At 39.7% G+C, this 15970-nt stretch overlaps 1 protein-coding gene across 2 annotated transcripts in view; it reads right to left on the bottom strand.

The window, feature by feature from the left end:
* Positions 1–1329: 1329 nt before the first annotated feature.
* Positions 1330–15970, bottom strand: part of AK5 (adenylate kinase 5) — a 95235-nt gene continuing 80594 nt past the window's right edge. For both annotated transcript variants that reach the window (XM_075710978.1, XM_075710979.1), the window contains exons 12-14: positions 15250–15366; positions 11062–11250; positions 1330–1440 (exon numbers count right to left, since the gene is read on the bottom strand). In XM_075710978.1, coding sequence (XP_075567093.1) covers positions 1330–1440; positions 11062–11250; positions 15250–15366 — 417 coding nt within the window. The remainder of the gene's footprint in view (positions 1441–11061; positions 11251–15249; positions 15367–15970) is intronic.

Raw genomic sequence — 15970 nt, 5'->3', positions numbered from 1 at the left:
TGTGCTTTAAAAAAGATTAAACCCACATATACTGTAACAGAAATCACTACTCCTCATTTTTGTACATGTTTTATTTGTATTATGTCTTCATTACAAGAAAGGTAACTTTAAAAATACAAATCTGCCGCATCAAGTACAACTTTGACAGTAAGAGCAATCATGCAACCCACTTCAACTGTGAATTCATCCAGTAGTTCCAGTAAGAGGATGCAATCACTTTACAGGAATGTCAAACAAGCTTTTATTTAGCTATCAGAATACCAAAGAAACTCCACAATATTTTTGTTAACCTAATGGAAATACAGTTTTTTGCAGATATTACAGATAAATGGCTTACTAAGGATGCAAGCAATTTGAATCAAATAATCCCTGACATTTTCTCCCCCCCCCCCCCACCAAAAAAAAAAGTTTTGGCAATGCCAGTACAAGACAACAGATGATGATCTGAATTTTGCATTTGAAATGCTTCCGAAGTATGATTTAAGACATCATCGTACATTCTGGCTCATAGTCAACTTTATATGTAGACTTTAATTAATATAGTAAAACTGCTGTTAATAGGGGTAATTGCTGGATTGCACGTTTAACTATACAATAAAATCATCATTTTCACCTCAACTCACAAAACTGGGAAGTCGCCATTTATCATATCCCACAATTCCCAGCAGAAGACAAGGCTGTCTCAAAAATGGTGTCTGCTCCACGATAATGGATTGACAGACTTCCACAATATTCAACCGTATCTTCACCTTCAATTAATTTTTCTGCTGCTTGTTCTAATAGCCTCCTGGGGGCGTGTGAAAAGTTTATTTTAACTTCTAGCTTGACTAATTCCAGCTGTCTTACCGCTGCATATAACAAGAGAACAGATTTTAGTCACCAAAACCTGAGAGCAAGCTAAGTGATACCACAAAAATTAATACTGTCAATTAAAAGAAAATAACCAATGGGAAGCTTGTACGCAGTAATCTTAAAGCTGATACGCTCAACGGTGACTGATGTGGTTGAAGAGTGACTGCTGGCCAGGCGCTGCGCCTTCCACTCGAACGTATGAGGTCACGAAATACAAACCAGGGCTGCTGTTCCCCATGCTGCTTTTAACCCGCAAAGAGCAAACGACCAGTAAAACAATACATAGTTCTTAGTGTAGAGTTAGCATACAGACCACTTTCTATTGAGTGTATTGTCAGAACAGAGGAAAAAGATTGCATCTAAAATAACATACCACATGCACAAATTCCAGATACCTCTCAAGAAAGCGCTATTGCTTTGAACAGCATTTTCACCGTGACTGGCAAGTGCACGTGAGGTGAGGCTGCGTACGCACCATTACTGCGCTTCTGTTGAAAAAGAAAATGCTGCCTCTTCCTTTTTCAGAAAAGAGTCAATTGTCTTGCACATTTCCAGAAAAACACCCTCCTGTGTTCCTTCTGCATCAACCTGTGAAGCAGGCAAAAACCAGTCATTTTAATTAAGTTATGAAGCATTACTTCAGAAGGTAAACATTGGCACAAAAAAAATGCTCCAATATAAAAGTCGTTCTGTTTCATGTTCCAAGCATGCTAATGTAGAGGAGCAGCTTCCATAAACCAAATTATTCACTGTGTTTCTCCAGATCAACGTGAGAAGATTCTGTAGGCTCCATCGTCTGGAGCAAAGTACATTAATCAAACGAGGGAGCGTAAGCTCTTTCTCCTAAGTACTCAAGTTTTACAGTAAAAGCACACCTTCAATATACAGAACAGTTTCCAAAGATTTTTAGAAACTATTTTAACATTTAATACCCTCCAAAAGAAACCTAATAGAAAAAACTTTGATCTCATACCACTAATGAGATGAATAGCACTGACCTGTTAATTTGTCATCTAAAGTGTCGGAGTGTGTAATGCTGTGACCGACCTAAAAGCTTTCAGAGGGCAGCAACTGCGCGAGCTGCGTGTCGTGCGTTTGTATTTGCAAGCTTGGCCAACTGGTTCTGGGTCCGTCATGACCTTTGGGCAATGCAGGTTTTACAGTGGCACTGGTTTTGTTGTACAAGAACTCCCTTTCATTGAAGAAAATTTTTTAACACCCCAAAGATTCTGTTTTGGCCAGAGGTTGTCCAGGCTGTTCAAGTTTATTTTTCATGACTGGACTTCAACAAAAACAAGACCAATTTATTCTCCTGTGCTGAGGAAGAGAGCGCTGCATTTTAGCAGAGAGGCATGATGTTTGCAGCCAGTAATGCTCCTGCGTGTTCCCTAGAAAGCGCAATGTAGCACCAAGCTTTTCTGAGCGACGAGTTTCATGTCGGCCCCATGCAGCGAGTGTCATGCAGGTCATTACTTGAGGAAGGAGGGCTGTCTTTTGCTGTCAGTCGTGACAGAAGAAGCTTTCCTGCTGGCTGTATACACCACGCAGATTGCATCTGATGGTTATTCAGTGCCTCTCGTGCCTGGTGAGAGCCTTGATTGCCTACTCAAAAGCAAGCTTCCTCTCTGCTTCTCCACGCTTAGTCTTTCGTGCACGCATGCCATGGTGTTTGCACGCATTTAACTGGACCCGTGACAACTTTGCTAAAGCCTGTTTTTCTGAACTATGCGCTGCATTTTCATCTCCAAGTTGCTGACTAGGACGCCAGACAATTGTAATGTTTGAAGGGGACATTCCTGACCATCATACTTTCTGCCACCTCTTTGTTCTGTAGGAGAATAAAAGGAATTTCAAACTCCAAAAAATGTATTTTTGAAATAGGCCATGAAATTCTTCTCGGATACAGCATTGGCTTGCAGCCAGCTCCTGTACAGTCTGACTGCACTCAATGTACATTTAAGTCCCTTGGCGCTAAGTCTTGTGTGGGAGTCAGCAGCTGCTCCTTGCAGAGATCCAGCAAGGGACTGCATTCACGCTCCGTAGCTTGGTTTCGCTCTTGGTGGCATCCACAGATGCTGCAAAGTTTGGTCCCTTGTTGCATCCTGTTGGAAGTGCTGGCACCCCCAGCACGTCTACCTCCACACACAGCAGCTCCAGCCCTGGCAGTGACCAGCCTGGGCAGCCTTGAAGGAGCCGCGCCTGACGGGGCTCAGTCCCCTCGGACTCACCGCAGGGGTAAGCTGCACTCTGAGCTGAGCTGCCCTCTCCCCTCCTGGCAGGCTTTCAGAAGCACGGTTCCCTCGCCTCCCTCGCTCTCTGTCACGGTGGCATTTGCTGACGCCGCTGCTGTATGTAAGGCTGAAGCACGCCCGTGCTGGAAGAGCTGGTGAAGCAGCAGGTGGTGCCTTAGCAAGGTCAGCTCTCAGACAAGGGCTGCGTGTCTTTCAGAGCTTTCTATGCCGCAGAAACAAAGGGTTTAGGAGGGGGTTACTTACTAGCAGCAAAGAGAAAAGAGGGACGGTGAACCGTTCTGGACCAAATGCCTACCTTCTCCAGTTAGAATAAAACTAGCGACTCCCATCTCAGCTGCTGTAAAGCAGCATGTTTTGTCCGTCTCAACTGCCAAGACCAATATTTTCATATGTCTATCCCACAGGAAATATACTTCACGCAAGGGTGAAGGCCACAGCCATTTCAAAGATCTCTTCTCTTAATATGTATTTTTATTATCTCTTTATTCCATAAATATATCTGCACTGGATAACCGATCTAACCTAATCAGCACAGCTGATTGCCATTGGCTTTTCGGCGACCTCTTCCAGAACTGGGAATGATACTCAAGTCTAGATGTAGGCAGTTGTGATTTAGAATTAGGTTTGTGAGCGTGGAAATTGCCGCCCTTTATGACTGGCTGGAACGCTGCCTTCCTAACAGTCACAGTAAAATACGGATGAGCGTGACTAATGACAGCCCCAGTGCTTCCCATGCTGGCCTCCTAAATAACAAAGGTCCAATTCATAAACCTAACTTAAAGTCATGGCACAAAACTAACTTAATGTGACAATAATTCACAGCTAGTACCACAGTAATTCAATGACACTCTCTGCAGCTCCAAGAGAGAAAACTTTGTATTTCTCTTTCTCAGATTATAACAAACCTCGTAAATTCGGACTGTTTTCAAGGTTATTCAAGGCTACTGTCTTCTCATAAAAGCAAGATCCAGATACAGTTTTCCATAGTGCTTCCAGTTTTGAAATGCCACTATGGCTTTAGATAACTTCAAATATACAGAAATTTAATGAGCTCATATGAAAAATGACTGGAGTAATCATCTTCATAGTACATCTTCATAGTACAATGTTGCTCCTTTTGGCATTAAAATCAGCCAATTAACTTTTCCGTCATCAAGCCTCCATTTGTTGTAGGTTTTGGGATTTAGAACCCTAAACATATACTGCCACCGAGAAAAAAACCCGAATGTCTGTAGAGAGGGTGGCTGAGGACCACCATTTTCAGAAAGAGAGACTGAGACTCTAGAGCAAACTCACTACTTAGGAGCTTCTTATTGAAAGTCAGTCAAGTTTAGCTGTGTTGTCACTAACATTTATATCTTTGTCATTAAAAAGAGTGTCAAAAACCTCTCTGAGAAAGTGCAGTACCTGGTTGTCAGAGCAATGGATCAAGCTGTCTGGAAATCCAGTGGAAACACGCTGCCCCAAGAGCTATTTGCATTTGGCATGAATTTATCACTGTGTTTTATCTATAATCCCCTGCTGATGTTTCTGATGTATCTTTCTAGACTGGTGTCTCATCTAATGGGTCGCAAGCCACCAAGGGGGGTGACATAGAAACACTTGTTCCTTTGTTCCCCACCTACTTACCTACCAGGGTTAACGATTCTCTGACAACCTTTCAAAAGACAGCAATAAATGACATCCCTGCTATCACTACTACCACTGATTATGCCTTCTCTAAAGCGAAAAGTACACATTTGCCCCTCCCCAGAGAAACTTCTAACAGGATCAGCAGGAGAAGGCTCAGAAGTGGAAGACTGTGAGAGGGTGCATGGTCATTCATTCTTTCATAATGGTTCTGGAAAATGTGTTTCATAAGCATGTAATAACTACTGCTTACCCAGCATGTGACTTTGACTGATTTTAGAAAGAAACAGTAGAACCACACTGTGAAAAAAGAAGGAAAGAAAAAGAAGGAAAAAGAAAAAGAAAAAGAAAAAGAAAAAGAAAAAGAAAAAGAAAAAGAAAAAGAAAAAGAAAAAGAAAAAGAAAAGGAAAAGGAAAAGGAAAAGGAAAAGGAAAAGGAAAAGGAAAAAGAAAAAGAAAAAGAAAAAGAAAAAGAAAAAGAAAAAGAAAAAGAAAAAGAAAAAGAAAAAGAAAAAGAAAAAGAAAAAGAAAAAGAAAAAGAAAAAGAAAAAGAAAAAGAAAAAGAAAAGGAAAAAGAAAAAGAAAAAGAAAAAAGGGGAATTGGGTTGCATTTTCGTTGAAATATGTAGGCTAAGCTTCCATAGCATGTGATCTGAAATAGTGAAGGTTTTTGGACATCCTTGAAAATCCTCCTCTGCTCTGGACTGCCTACCTTATTTGTTATACTCATGTCCCTTTTCCTCACATGACTTTGAATAGGGAACTTGCATTTAAGACACCTACTAGGTGTCTTACATTGGCGACGTAGGATCAGTTTTGTCTTGCTTGACTACCAATGCACTGCTCTTCTCCATTACTTACTACCCTCCTACATACTGTCACTTGAAAAAAGCTTTAAAGGATGAGTCAGATATTAAAAACAATCAGGTTTTTTTCTCCCTGTCTTCTCAATTGACAGAAGGCCATATATTCAAAGGTATTTACATTTAGCCACGTTAAAACACAAGTAGGTGCCTACTAAATTTTCAGATGCGCTTTTCTGTCCCACTGCCTTGGAAATCACTGAGAAATAAATTTAAAACCAACAGTATCTATCTACCTGCTTGCTACAACTACCATAGCGCATTTTGTTTCATTTCATTCATCTGAAACATCTGATTGCCACAGAATCAGGCAGCTTGCAACTGTTGTTTTTGTGAGTAGTGCTTTCAGTCCTTGCATTTCCAGTACGAGGTCTTTGTTAAAAAGCACCCGCTTGCTATCCTTGGCAGCAGGGGGGTGTTCTGTAACTGACTATGAAAGAAATTATGGAATATTAAGCTATATCCCCAAACCATGTGTTTTTTTTAAAAATTAATTGGAAAATTTCTAACACAGTTACAACTACTTTATCTTCCAGAACATAGAAAATCAATGCCTTAGAAAAGTGAGCAGAGGACACTGTCATTCTTTGCCCTTCATTCTTCAGTCAGTTTATCTTCCCTTGTAAGTACATCCCCGTGAGTTACATCACAGTTCTTCATCTCAGCTGGGTGGCTGGAAGGATCGCTACTATTTATTCCTGCCAGGTTCACAGATGTTTCATCTGCACCCAAATTCTCCACCCTTTGTGCATGCCTCACACTTCCACTGCTGAGCAGAAACACTGACAGGTAAATCTCGGTCAAAGGGAAATTTCAAACAGAGTCCTGATCTTTTGGCAGCTTCATCAGGTCACTGTTCTTGTTCAGAGGTCAGCAGAATGGAAAAATGTCAAATATCATATTAGCTATTTATGAATGCCTCTATGCACAATAACTCTAGGTTTAGAGAAGGTCATAAAATTCTGATTGATTAAAATGGGAATGCTGTTACAACCATACACCTTTGTCTCTTCTGTAAAAGTAAAGCAAAGAGAGAATTCCTAATGACTGCAGAGGAAGCTAGGTCAGACTTGAGTTTTTCTGTCTCTACTGTGTTTATTAGGCTCCTTCCATCCATGCGGTAACACCCGTTCTAATGCAGAGAATGAGAAAGGTAATTTGACCGTGTAGTCTCAAGCACACCTTGTTATGGCGCGACAGATCAGTTCCTCCTCCACTGAGGGCTCAGCCAACATCTAATTCCCACACCAGACCTTCTGCTGGCCTTATGCCCAGGACTGACTTTTACATTTGCATACTTAATCTGCCTGTTTCAGGACTGAAAACGTTTAGGCTGGATAGAATAAGTTAAACACGTAGCACCGTTGCCATGTGCTGTTCCCAATCTGTGGAAAACTTTGGCCAGCCCTAAATACACCTAAAATGGAGAAATCAAATAATACCAATATGCCAACGCTATTTTCTTCTTAAACAAGTTGATGTAACAATTCTGATTTTCTTTTTTGTGGCAAAGCAGGGACTGGGTGCTACAGTTAAGCCCTATAAGACATGATCACTTATACAATTAAACACTACTTCACCTACAATCATTAGTGGTGCTTAGTCACACATTGCAGGAAGATGGTTAGAAAAAGTTAATGCTGAATCTTCACAGCAGTTAGGTGGGATTTACACTCCAATATTCCTCTTAAAATCTCAGCATCCACTCCTCTGAATTCTTAAAGTGCATGGCTGGCATCTCAAGGGACATAAAGCCCACGTGGGCCTTCCACTGAAGAGCTGCTTCTGTTGAAAAAACAAGCCTGGGCAGGAACAACCTTCCGGAAGGTGGCAACTAAAGATTCTTTTAGACCCTTCTCTTCCTCTCTTAAATGGCTTCTCTTCAGATGCTTTGGCCATCGCTTATCCTGGGATCACAGACTGATCTGGACCTGCAAACAGCATCTTCAGGTAAGACATCACTTCCCTGAAGCTACTGGATCCCACCAGCTTTGCCTGAGAAAAAGAGTGCACAAGCCTCTCGTCTGTATTTACATGAAGGCCCATGGATTATTTTAAAAAATCCGTGAATGTAGATGAGATCATTTATTTTAAGGGGTCTTCAAATCAACACCTGTAAATTAACTTCAGTGGCTTTGCCTGAAATGGATTAGGAAACATATACACAGTTCTTTCAGTGAACAGAATTATAGAGGTAGCAGCATCTTAATGGGAGCATTAACATCTTCAACCAGCGCTGGTCAATGCTGGGGTGTAATAAAACCCACTTAGGAATGAACAGATTCCCAAAGCTGAAAAAATGTGGTGTTATAATTAAAATCAGGAAGAAAAATATTAAACGTGTTAGACTGCCTCTAGGTAAAGTCTCGGTCTTCTGTGTACATGTATGATATTACAAATAACAAAAAACAAGGACTATTTTAGCCTAGCCTCCCCGCCCCCCCCAAAATGCAGTCAGTATTACTGATAGTTTTTCTGCTTTCCACCTGAATTTCCTTTCTTCATTCAGAGAACATCAGAGTGTCTGCTAATGTCAATGCTTAGCGGTCTGTAAAATATGTTGCTATAAATAAGAAACTAAGCCCGTGCCCTGGGAATTGCAAACTTCCCCTTTACTCTCTGCTTTCTTCAACGCACGCAGCCCAAACATATTCACCACTAAAAGTTTTAAAAATAAACCTAAACGTCTATTTTCTCTTAATTTCCTACATAGCTAACAGCATTTTGTGTTATCTAGGTCTCTTTGTTTCAAAACAGCTGTTGACCAAGTCTTAACTGTTTTTTCTTTGTCTTTATTCTTCAAAGTGTTGAGCCAAGTAATGTGTGGGTTTGTAAGATGTGCACTTACAGGATCATAATGCAGGTTGGAAAGAACCTCAGTGGGTCATCTAGTCCAACCTCCTGCTCAAAGCAGGACTGGCCACTGGAAGGATGCCGCTAAGCCAGGCACTATGCTTGAGTTGTGTCATTGACCAAGTCAGACTGTATGATTAGACTCTTAGAGTTCACTTATTCAGGAAAATTGCCTATAAAATTTCCTAAACAAGCATTCCTTCCAGAAAAGAAATTACCTTGTTTCACAGTATCTAGTGTATTTCCAAAACTGTATGGTTTTTTTTTTCAGTCCAGCACTGTCCACTGCAGAAATGATAGGGAATATTTGGATCAGAATAGCTATTGAAGTCAATTGCCCTGTGCAAAAAAGTGCTCAGACCTACCTTTCCACTTTGACTGTAGGTGCAAAGTAAACTTTAAGAGAGATTCCCACAACTGTTCAACAACACTTGGTTAAAAAAAAATCACTTCTCTCACCCATGAACAGTAAAACATGAACATACTTCTTGTATGAAAACTGCATTTGCTTCTGCTCCTTGCTGCACAGGCACCAGGTTGCAGGCTTGTACCCGAGGCTGGCTGAGGGTGACAAGGATAGCCTGGGAGGATTAATTTTAAAAGCCTGCCTCTGCTGAGTATTTTGTCAGTGTTCTCTAAATGCTGATAAATAACTGAACATGTACATGTCTACATTGTAAGGGTCGAGGAGGGGGCATCTCCCTACTTTACTTAAATCCATAATGGAATCACATCTTTGATAGCAGATGTGTATTTTATCAGTTCAGGAAAAAGCAGATGAGGCAGACATTTCAATACAGAGTATCTGTGTTCAAGAAAAACAGAAGACACTTTTCAACCTTAAAAGGACATTTTACATGATAATGGTTATAAAGCTGATTTTACGGAGCTTTCCTACTCAATAGTTTCATCCAGAAAATGGAAGTACGTTGAACACCTACTTTCGTCAGAAGCAAGTACAGACACTGTACAGACATTGTAAGAAAAACAGTGTAAACGCTGTTCAAACAATGCGCGAATATTTTCGAACCTGCAAACACACGTCGTCAGTTCCCCCAAAAACTAATGATAAAAGAGTGCAAAGCACATACGCGGTTCTGACTAGGCAAGTCCCTTAAGGAGCTAATGACCTATAAGCTTTCAAGAAAAGACTGCATGTTTTGCCATTGCATAGATTCCATAGCAGATGGAGCAGAAATGTGCAGCAGAAGTATTAAGGAAGGGCAAGGAGAGTCCACACAAGTGAAATAAGGCAGACTGTGAATGCAAAATCTGTGTGAAAGTATTTAGTGTAGTTCCATTCTCTCTGGGGCTGTCACTTCCCTGATGCTTCAAAAAGGGAAACACTGGGGTAGGCACAGCTCACTGGAGTAAGATCTTAGAGACAGAGAGAGCTCTGTTTTCCTTTGCATCACACTGTGTTGGTGTATTGTGTATTGTACTGAATTCTTAATTAGATGCATCCTGGAAATGTTGGCAAGGTAGCTCGTCAAAGAAAATAAAAATAAAACCAGATAATCGTTCTTAAGCTTAAAAAAGAAAAGTAATTGCGGATTTTTTTTCTGCCACTGTGGAGTTTGCCTTCTGTGCACTTACTGTGAGGTTAGCAAAGGACACAAATCAGGACTTTCCTTTTGAGCATCGTTTTTCTCAGGGCTATGTCATTTACTCTGTTCTCAGGTCAGGATATGGGTGCATAAATTAGCTGCATGTTTCTCTTTTGGGAACTTTGCAGAGGAGAAAGGTTTGGGATATGTGATTTGCATGTTTGCTACAGCCTCTAGAAAAAAGCTCCCGTAGTATTTCCAGAAACTATTACTGGATTCTTTCCCTTTTAGGACAAGAAGGATCAGTAGGACTAGATCTTTCTTAAGATCTGTGTAGCTGAACATAAGGGATAGTTCGCCATGACGGAGCAGAGAAATATATAAAAAGAAATGAGTTTACAAATGTGCCAGCATATGTAATTATGAAAAATAATTAAATTAAATAATTAAAAATAATAAAATTAAAAATAAAAAAAACCCAGTTAATTGCACTGATGGAATTTTTCTTGTTTCTCTGTAAACTATTGATTAGAGAATAAAAAGAATGCTTTAACTATCACATCCTCAGCAGGTGTAAACTGGGGTAATTCATTGGAATGAATATAACTATGTCATCTTTTCCAGCAGAAAGATCTTTCTGGTGTGCAGGTCTGTTTTATTTCAGGATATACACTGTCAATTTTGTAAATTTAACTAGAGGGCTTTGGATTAACATAATCTTTCATCCTAACTTTGAAAGCCCTTGTAGAGAAATAAATCCTAATACTTAAAGAAAAGCTTTCCAGCATTAATGTTTAATAAGAGATTCTATACAGATGAGGTAGTGATTCAAGATATGTTCTCAGACTCAAGATAAATCTGTGGGTTTATTCTTCCAAATTGTACTGTGGAACTCAGAAGTTTGTAGAAGTTGCAAACAAACCAGGGAAGTGCAAGATGAGAACAAACTGGAAAGTGCAGAAACTAATACAGCTCATAAATTGTGTCATGTCAGTATTTTCCAAATATTGCTCATATAATGGAAGTAAAAAGCAATAATTTAATTCAAAAGGCCAAGCAATTTACCTTGCATAACTGTGCCTTCCTTTCATAGTATACAATCACAGGTTTTGATGCTTGGTAATAGCTTTCAATTCCTTCGTTGATGGTTTCGGCGTTATCAAAGTGGTGACTGCTCTGATTTCTCATCAGAAGGCGACTGCTCATGGTTTCTGCAGAGCAGTCCAGGCAGAACACAAGTTTTGGCTCCCCAATCTAGAGACAAAGAAAAACAACACATATTTAAACCGCTGGCCTGGTAAAACTGATTTTGTTTGGATAACTTTAAAAACAAATGCTACCAAAAGATTCATCAAGGAATTTATTAGGAAATTACTTTCATATTTATCTATGCAGAAATTATGCTTATTAACAAACATATCTTACTGTAGAAGCACTTAGAGATCCCAGTACTCAGGATCAAGGGTGTGCTTGACTGGGCTTTACACATACAGAGAAAAAGAGATATGATCTGAAAAATTCTGGCTACTTGCACTGATGATCGTCAGTTTGTTCTTTATTTGCAATTGTTTGATAAAAGCTCGAAGCAAACAGCAACTCATGGAATTCTTGACAGTCATGTTTTTAGCCTTTGCTTTGTTCAATCTGTGAAGAGTATATTTGCATTCAGGGAGTGGTAAACTATAGCTTAGAATTTCAAGAGGCAATAGAAGGAAATGTCCAAATTAAAGTGTGCCCACTTGAAATGGAAATGAGTAGCAACAGACAGACTCAGGGACACCACCAAACGCTTGGTGTTGGACGTATTCACAGGAATACATCCTGTGAATTACTTTATGTCACACACTATTTTATGTCAATATTTGCAGTGTAACTCTACATCATTACTACACATGGCATAAAGGAAGGATGTGATATATTTCTCTGCATTTTCAAATTGGTGAGTAATTTCTGAATTCTATGAGAAGCCCACCACTTAGTGCTTTTTGGCTAGCGCCAAACTAGTTGTAAGGGAGAGTCTGCCCTTTTCTATAAACAAAATAAATACAGATTTATTTATTTTTATTCCCAGGCCTTGGCAAAGACAGTAAATAACTGTCTCTGTCTACATTTGATAATAGATATTGCAGTACTTTATGAGTGAAAAAGAACTGGCAAGAAAGAGCAAAATGTGCCTTATAATAATTTAGGAGAGAGCCAAAAGTTCTAAACACAAATCCCCATCGTTCTTTCCCTGAGATGCTGAAAAATATGTGTGTCATTTAGCATAAATCTTGCAACACACTCTGTCATGCACCCTGCTCAAGAACAGCTCTCTCTGACACAAGGCTTTGTCTGAGCAACAACTGTTGGGCTGAGTCTAAAGGAATAAATTCCACGCTATCAAGTAAAATAAAGGTGTTACAGGATCAGAGAAAAGTAATGTAATTTTTCCTTGCAGTTACATATTAAATCCTTCAGCGATGCTCTCGGGCTTTTTCTCATTCCTTCCCTTTCTAGCAGGGATTTGGAGAACACCTTTTAGGAAACAGTGAGAAGTCTTGAGAAAAGACGACTGTTCTTCACACTGCTGACCATTAGAAATTCATGCTTTCACCATGGCTACAGCAAAGAAATCTGAATGACTGATATATGGAAATTGCCATTGCTACCTTTGTTGACAGCCCTTAAAGGAAGAAATATTCTAAAGGTAAATATTTCATGTTAGGCCTTCTGCATTTGACTGACGATGTCTGGATTATGTTGACCTTTCTGCTACCTTAATGACTTTCTAAGAGACAGCTGAAGCCAAGGGATTATGTTGGACAGCTCAATGACAGGCTTTTATCCATCCATTTTTTTCCACACAGCTCAGAAAACATTAATGCTATTAGCAGCACCAATATTGGAGTTTGGGATTTAAAAAGCCAACAAGTCAGTTTTAACAGCGCAAGAGACTTAGATCACGAGGTTAAAAAAGATGTGGGCTTAATCAATGATTAAAACAAATGTCCTTTTTATATAATTGGAGTAGGATGGTGTGAAGTTATTTCCTCCCAGCTCCACATGAGGAATTCCATGGTCTGTTCTAAATTATAATACAGTAAATGAGGAATGATTCCTTTAATCACTTATAGTCATATCACCACCTTACAATGAGGATGCAAAGGAGTCTAATGACTGGTAGGATCAGAAAATAGTACCTTGTTTTACAGACTGGGTCTGATTTGCTTTTGAAAAAATCTATGTGGCTCTCTTAGAAGTTTCAATGTTGCTATTCTCTGGAATTTAAAACGTTATAGAAATGTCATTTTTCCAAGTTAAAAATTGCAAAAAGTAAAGGTAATGCCCCTATGAGATATTACAGCAATTTTTACTACTACTACAGCAATTTTTTAAAATTAGTGTTTTCCTGACACAATTTAGCTTAAATAATGAATGCTGTGGGGATATCTGCAGGAAGCCAAACACGTCTAATGTATTGGGTCTTTACTCCGTCTTATTGGGTATCTTCTACCTGGTGATGCAGAACTTATAATTTAATATTGTTTTCTACTTCTCACCTAGCAGAAGGACTGAGGAGGGAACAGAAACATGTGCTTCTCTAGAATTATGGCTAGGTAGGAGTACAATTATATCGTAGAAAAGAATTGGGCAAAACTGGCTGGAGAATAAGCTGCTTCTACATAGCTAATTCTATTTAGGGCTGTCAAGCTTTTCAGTATAATCACTATTCCTGATGTCTTCTAAATAGAACAGCTCTTTGTTAACAATTATAATGCTTTTTGCACATCATGTAGATATGTAGCATTATTCATTTGCACTTTGCCGCCATTAATTAATAAAGCCTGATGTCCACCTCTTTTCATTCAATCGTAATGTAGGAAGAACTTCTCATTGCCCTTTAGAAAGAACTGCAAAGCATTATCTCAATAATGACTCATTTAAAAAAACTTCACAGACTTACTGAGCAGCTTCCAGCCAGACAAGTTCACCCTATGAAAACTGAAGTGGATACGTGGCTACAACAGGGATGACTTAGCACATTCAAAATTATCACTTGGGGTCCTTGTATTTTAATCCAAATGTCAAAGGCAGCTCAGGACTACAGCATCTTCTGCTGCTACAGTGTCTGCAGGGACTGAAAGGGGCTCTGCTTTTGCACTGGATGCATCAAGACTTGTTTGCCTGGCAATGCCTCAGTCCAGGACATTTCAATCTCTAAGTCCTACTTTATAGCATACACCAGTGTTCACAGGACATGACACATACGCCTGCCAGAAAAGCAGCACTGCTGAAATAGTTCCTCCTTCTACACAAAATGAAAGAAATCTCCAATGTCTTTTTAACAGTCTGCAGCATTTTAGTAAAGTAACTAATAGATCAGCATTTCTGTGAATGGCTTCTACAGCAAACCCTATTGCCCATTATTTTGTCCAGCTTCTGATGCCTAAATCTTGCTAGGCTTTTGTGGTGATCAACTAAATAAAGTAGCTAAAGGTTCAGGGAGAAAACAGATGATTCATTAAAGTTTTATTACCTTTCAAACTTTTATAGGTCATTTGTGGAGTGTAATATGATAGAATATATACTTAACTATTTCCCCTAGTTCACCACTTCTTTTCTCCTAAACCCTGGCAAATTCATTCATAGGGCTTTTATAGAGTATTTTCTGCAGATTGAGAAATGTACAGCTGAGACTTCTCAGTAGGTCTTAGCACATACTGAGGAAATTGGTAACGCTCTGAACTGCCACGCAGTCACTTGCAAAACGCTCTTTTTACGGCTATGCCACCTGTTACTCATCACAAAAATTTAATCTGTGTTTTGCTGTTTCAAAGTGGCAGCAAGCTTTAGCAGAGCCGGCTCAATGGTAAGAGATACTAACTGTGAAGATACATGCTTTCGTGAACCTACATCAATTAGTGCCTGATGAGATTTTCATGAGAACTATAGCAGCCATCCACTAGAATTAGAAAACTGATTCTAAAAATGGTGCTTTCCACTAAATGTTAATTGTTCCTGGTTTATACTAAATTTGGGTAAAATCAGCCTTTACTTCTCCTGGTATTACACAGTCTGTGTAGGTGAGGGCAAAAGCTGGAGTTGCTATATTGATGGGGTGCCAAAGTTTCAGTGTTCAGCAGCACCACGCTGTTGGATTGGCTCTTTACACGTCCCTGTTGCAATCAGCTGAAGATGTGGCCCAAGCAGCATCAAAAGTTACAGTCGTATCTTAATGGAGTTATAACAGCATTACGATTATATGGTCACCTTGCTCTCAAACTCTTCTGCTTCCTTCAGCTCCCGGGGATACCCATCGATCAGGAATCCTTTTGTGTCCCCAAACTTGGAAACCATGGCTTCCTTCAGTAGCTCTAGGACAATACCCTGCATTGGAAAGGAAGGTTGTTACTCGGTTAATTAATACGAAAGATTGATACCGTTATATCTTTGATACTTTAGGATTTTAGTCCTATGCCCTTGAGAACTGCCTTGTTTTGCTAAAAGCAGGTCCTGTGAACACAGGTGTTCTTCTTGTCCTTGCAGGTAGCAGGGCACCCTACTTTTTCTTCTCTCAGGACCAGCTATGCTACACAAATCTAGTGTTGCCACCCAGCCAAGAGTTCCCAAAGTGTCCTCCAAATAGCTGGCAATATTCCATAGTTTCAAAATTAATGTTAATACCTGTGAAACTCTGGAGTACTGCTGCAGCATTTTCCAATCTGATTGCACTTTGCTATGTCATTGATATAATTATATTACATGGAAAGTGATAAGAGACCCATCTGACCAAACACACCAAAGAGCAAAGCAATCAAAATCAAGCATCAGCACAGCTTTTAGTTTCCCCTGAGCAGCACTTCCCAGTATCTTTCATTTACAAATGCATCCTACAATCTAGCTGCACTTGCTGAAGACCCACCAAGAGCTGGGGCTGCAGACCTGCCATCTAAAAGGCAAGTCAGGCTGAGAACAGCACACTCTGTCCTCA

This window comes from Pelecanus crispus, chromosome 5, assembly GCF_030463565.1.
Source record: "Pelecanus crispus isolate bPelCri1 chromosome 5, bPelCri1.pri, whole genome shotgun sequence".
Classification (NCBI taxonomy): Eukaryota; Metazoa; Chordata; class Aves; order Pelecaniformes; family Pelecanidae; genus Pelecanus; species Pelecanus crispus.
This window is presented reverse-complemented; position numbering and strand designations above follow the sequence as displayed.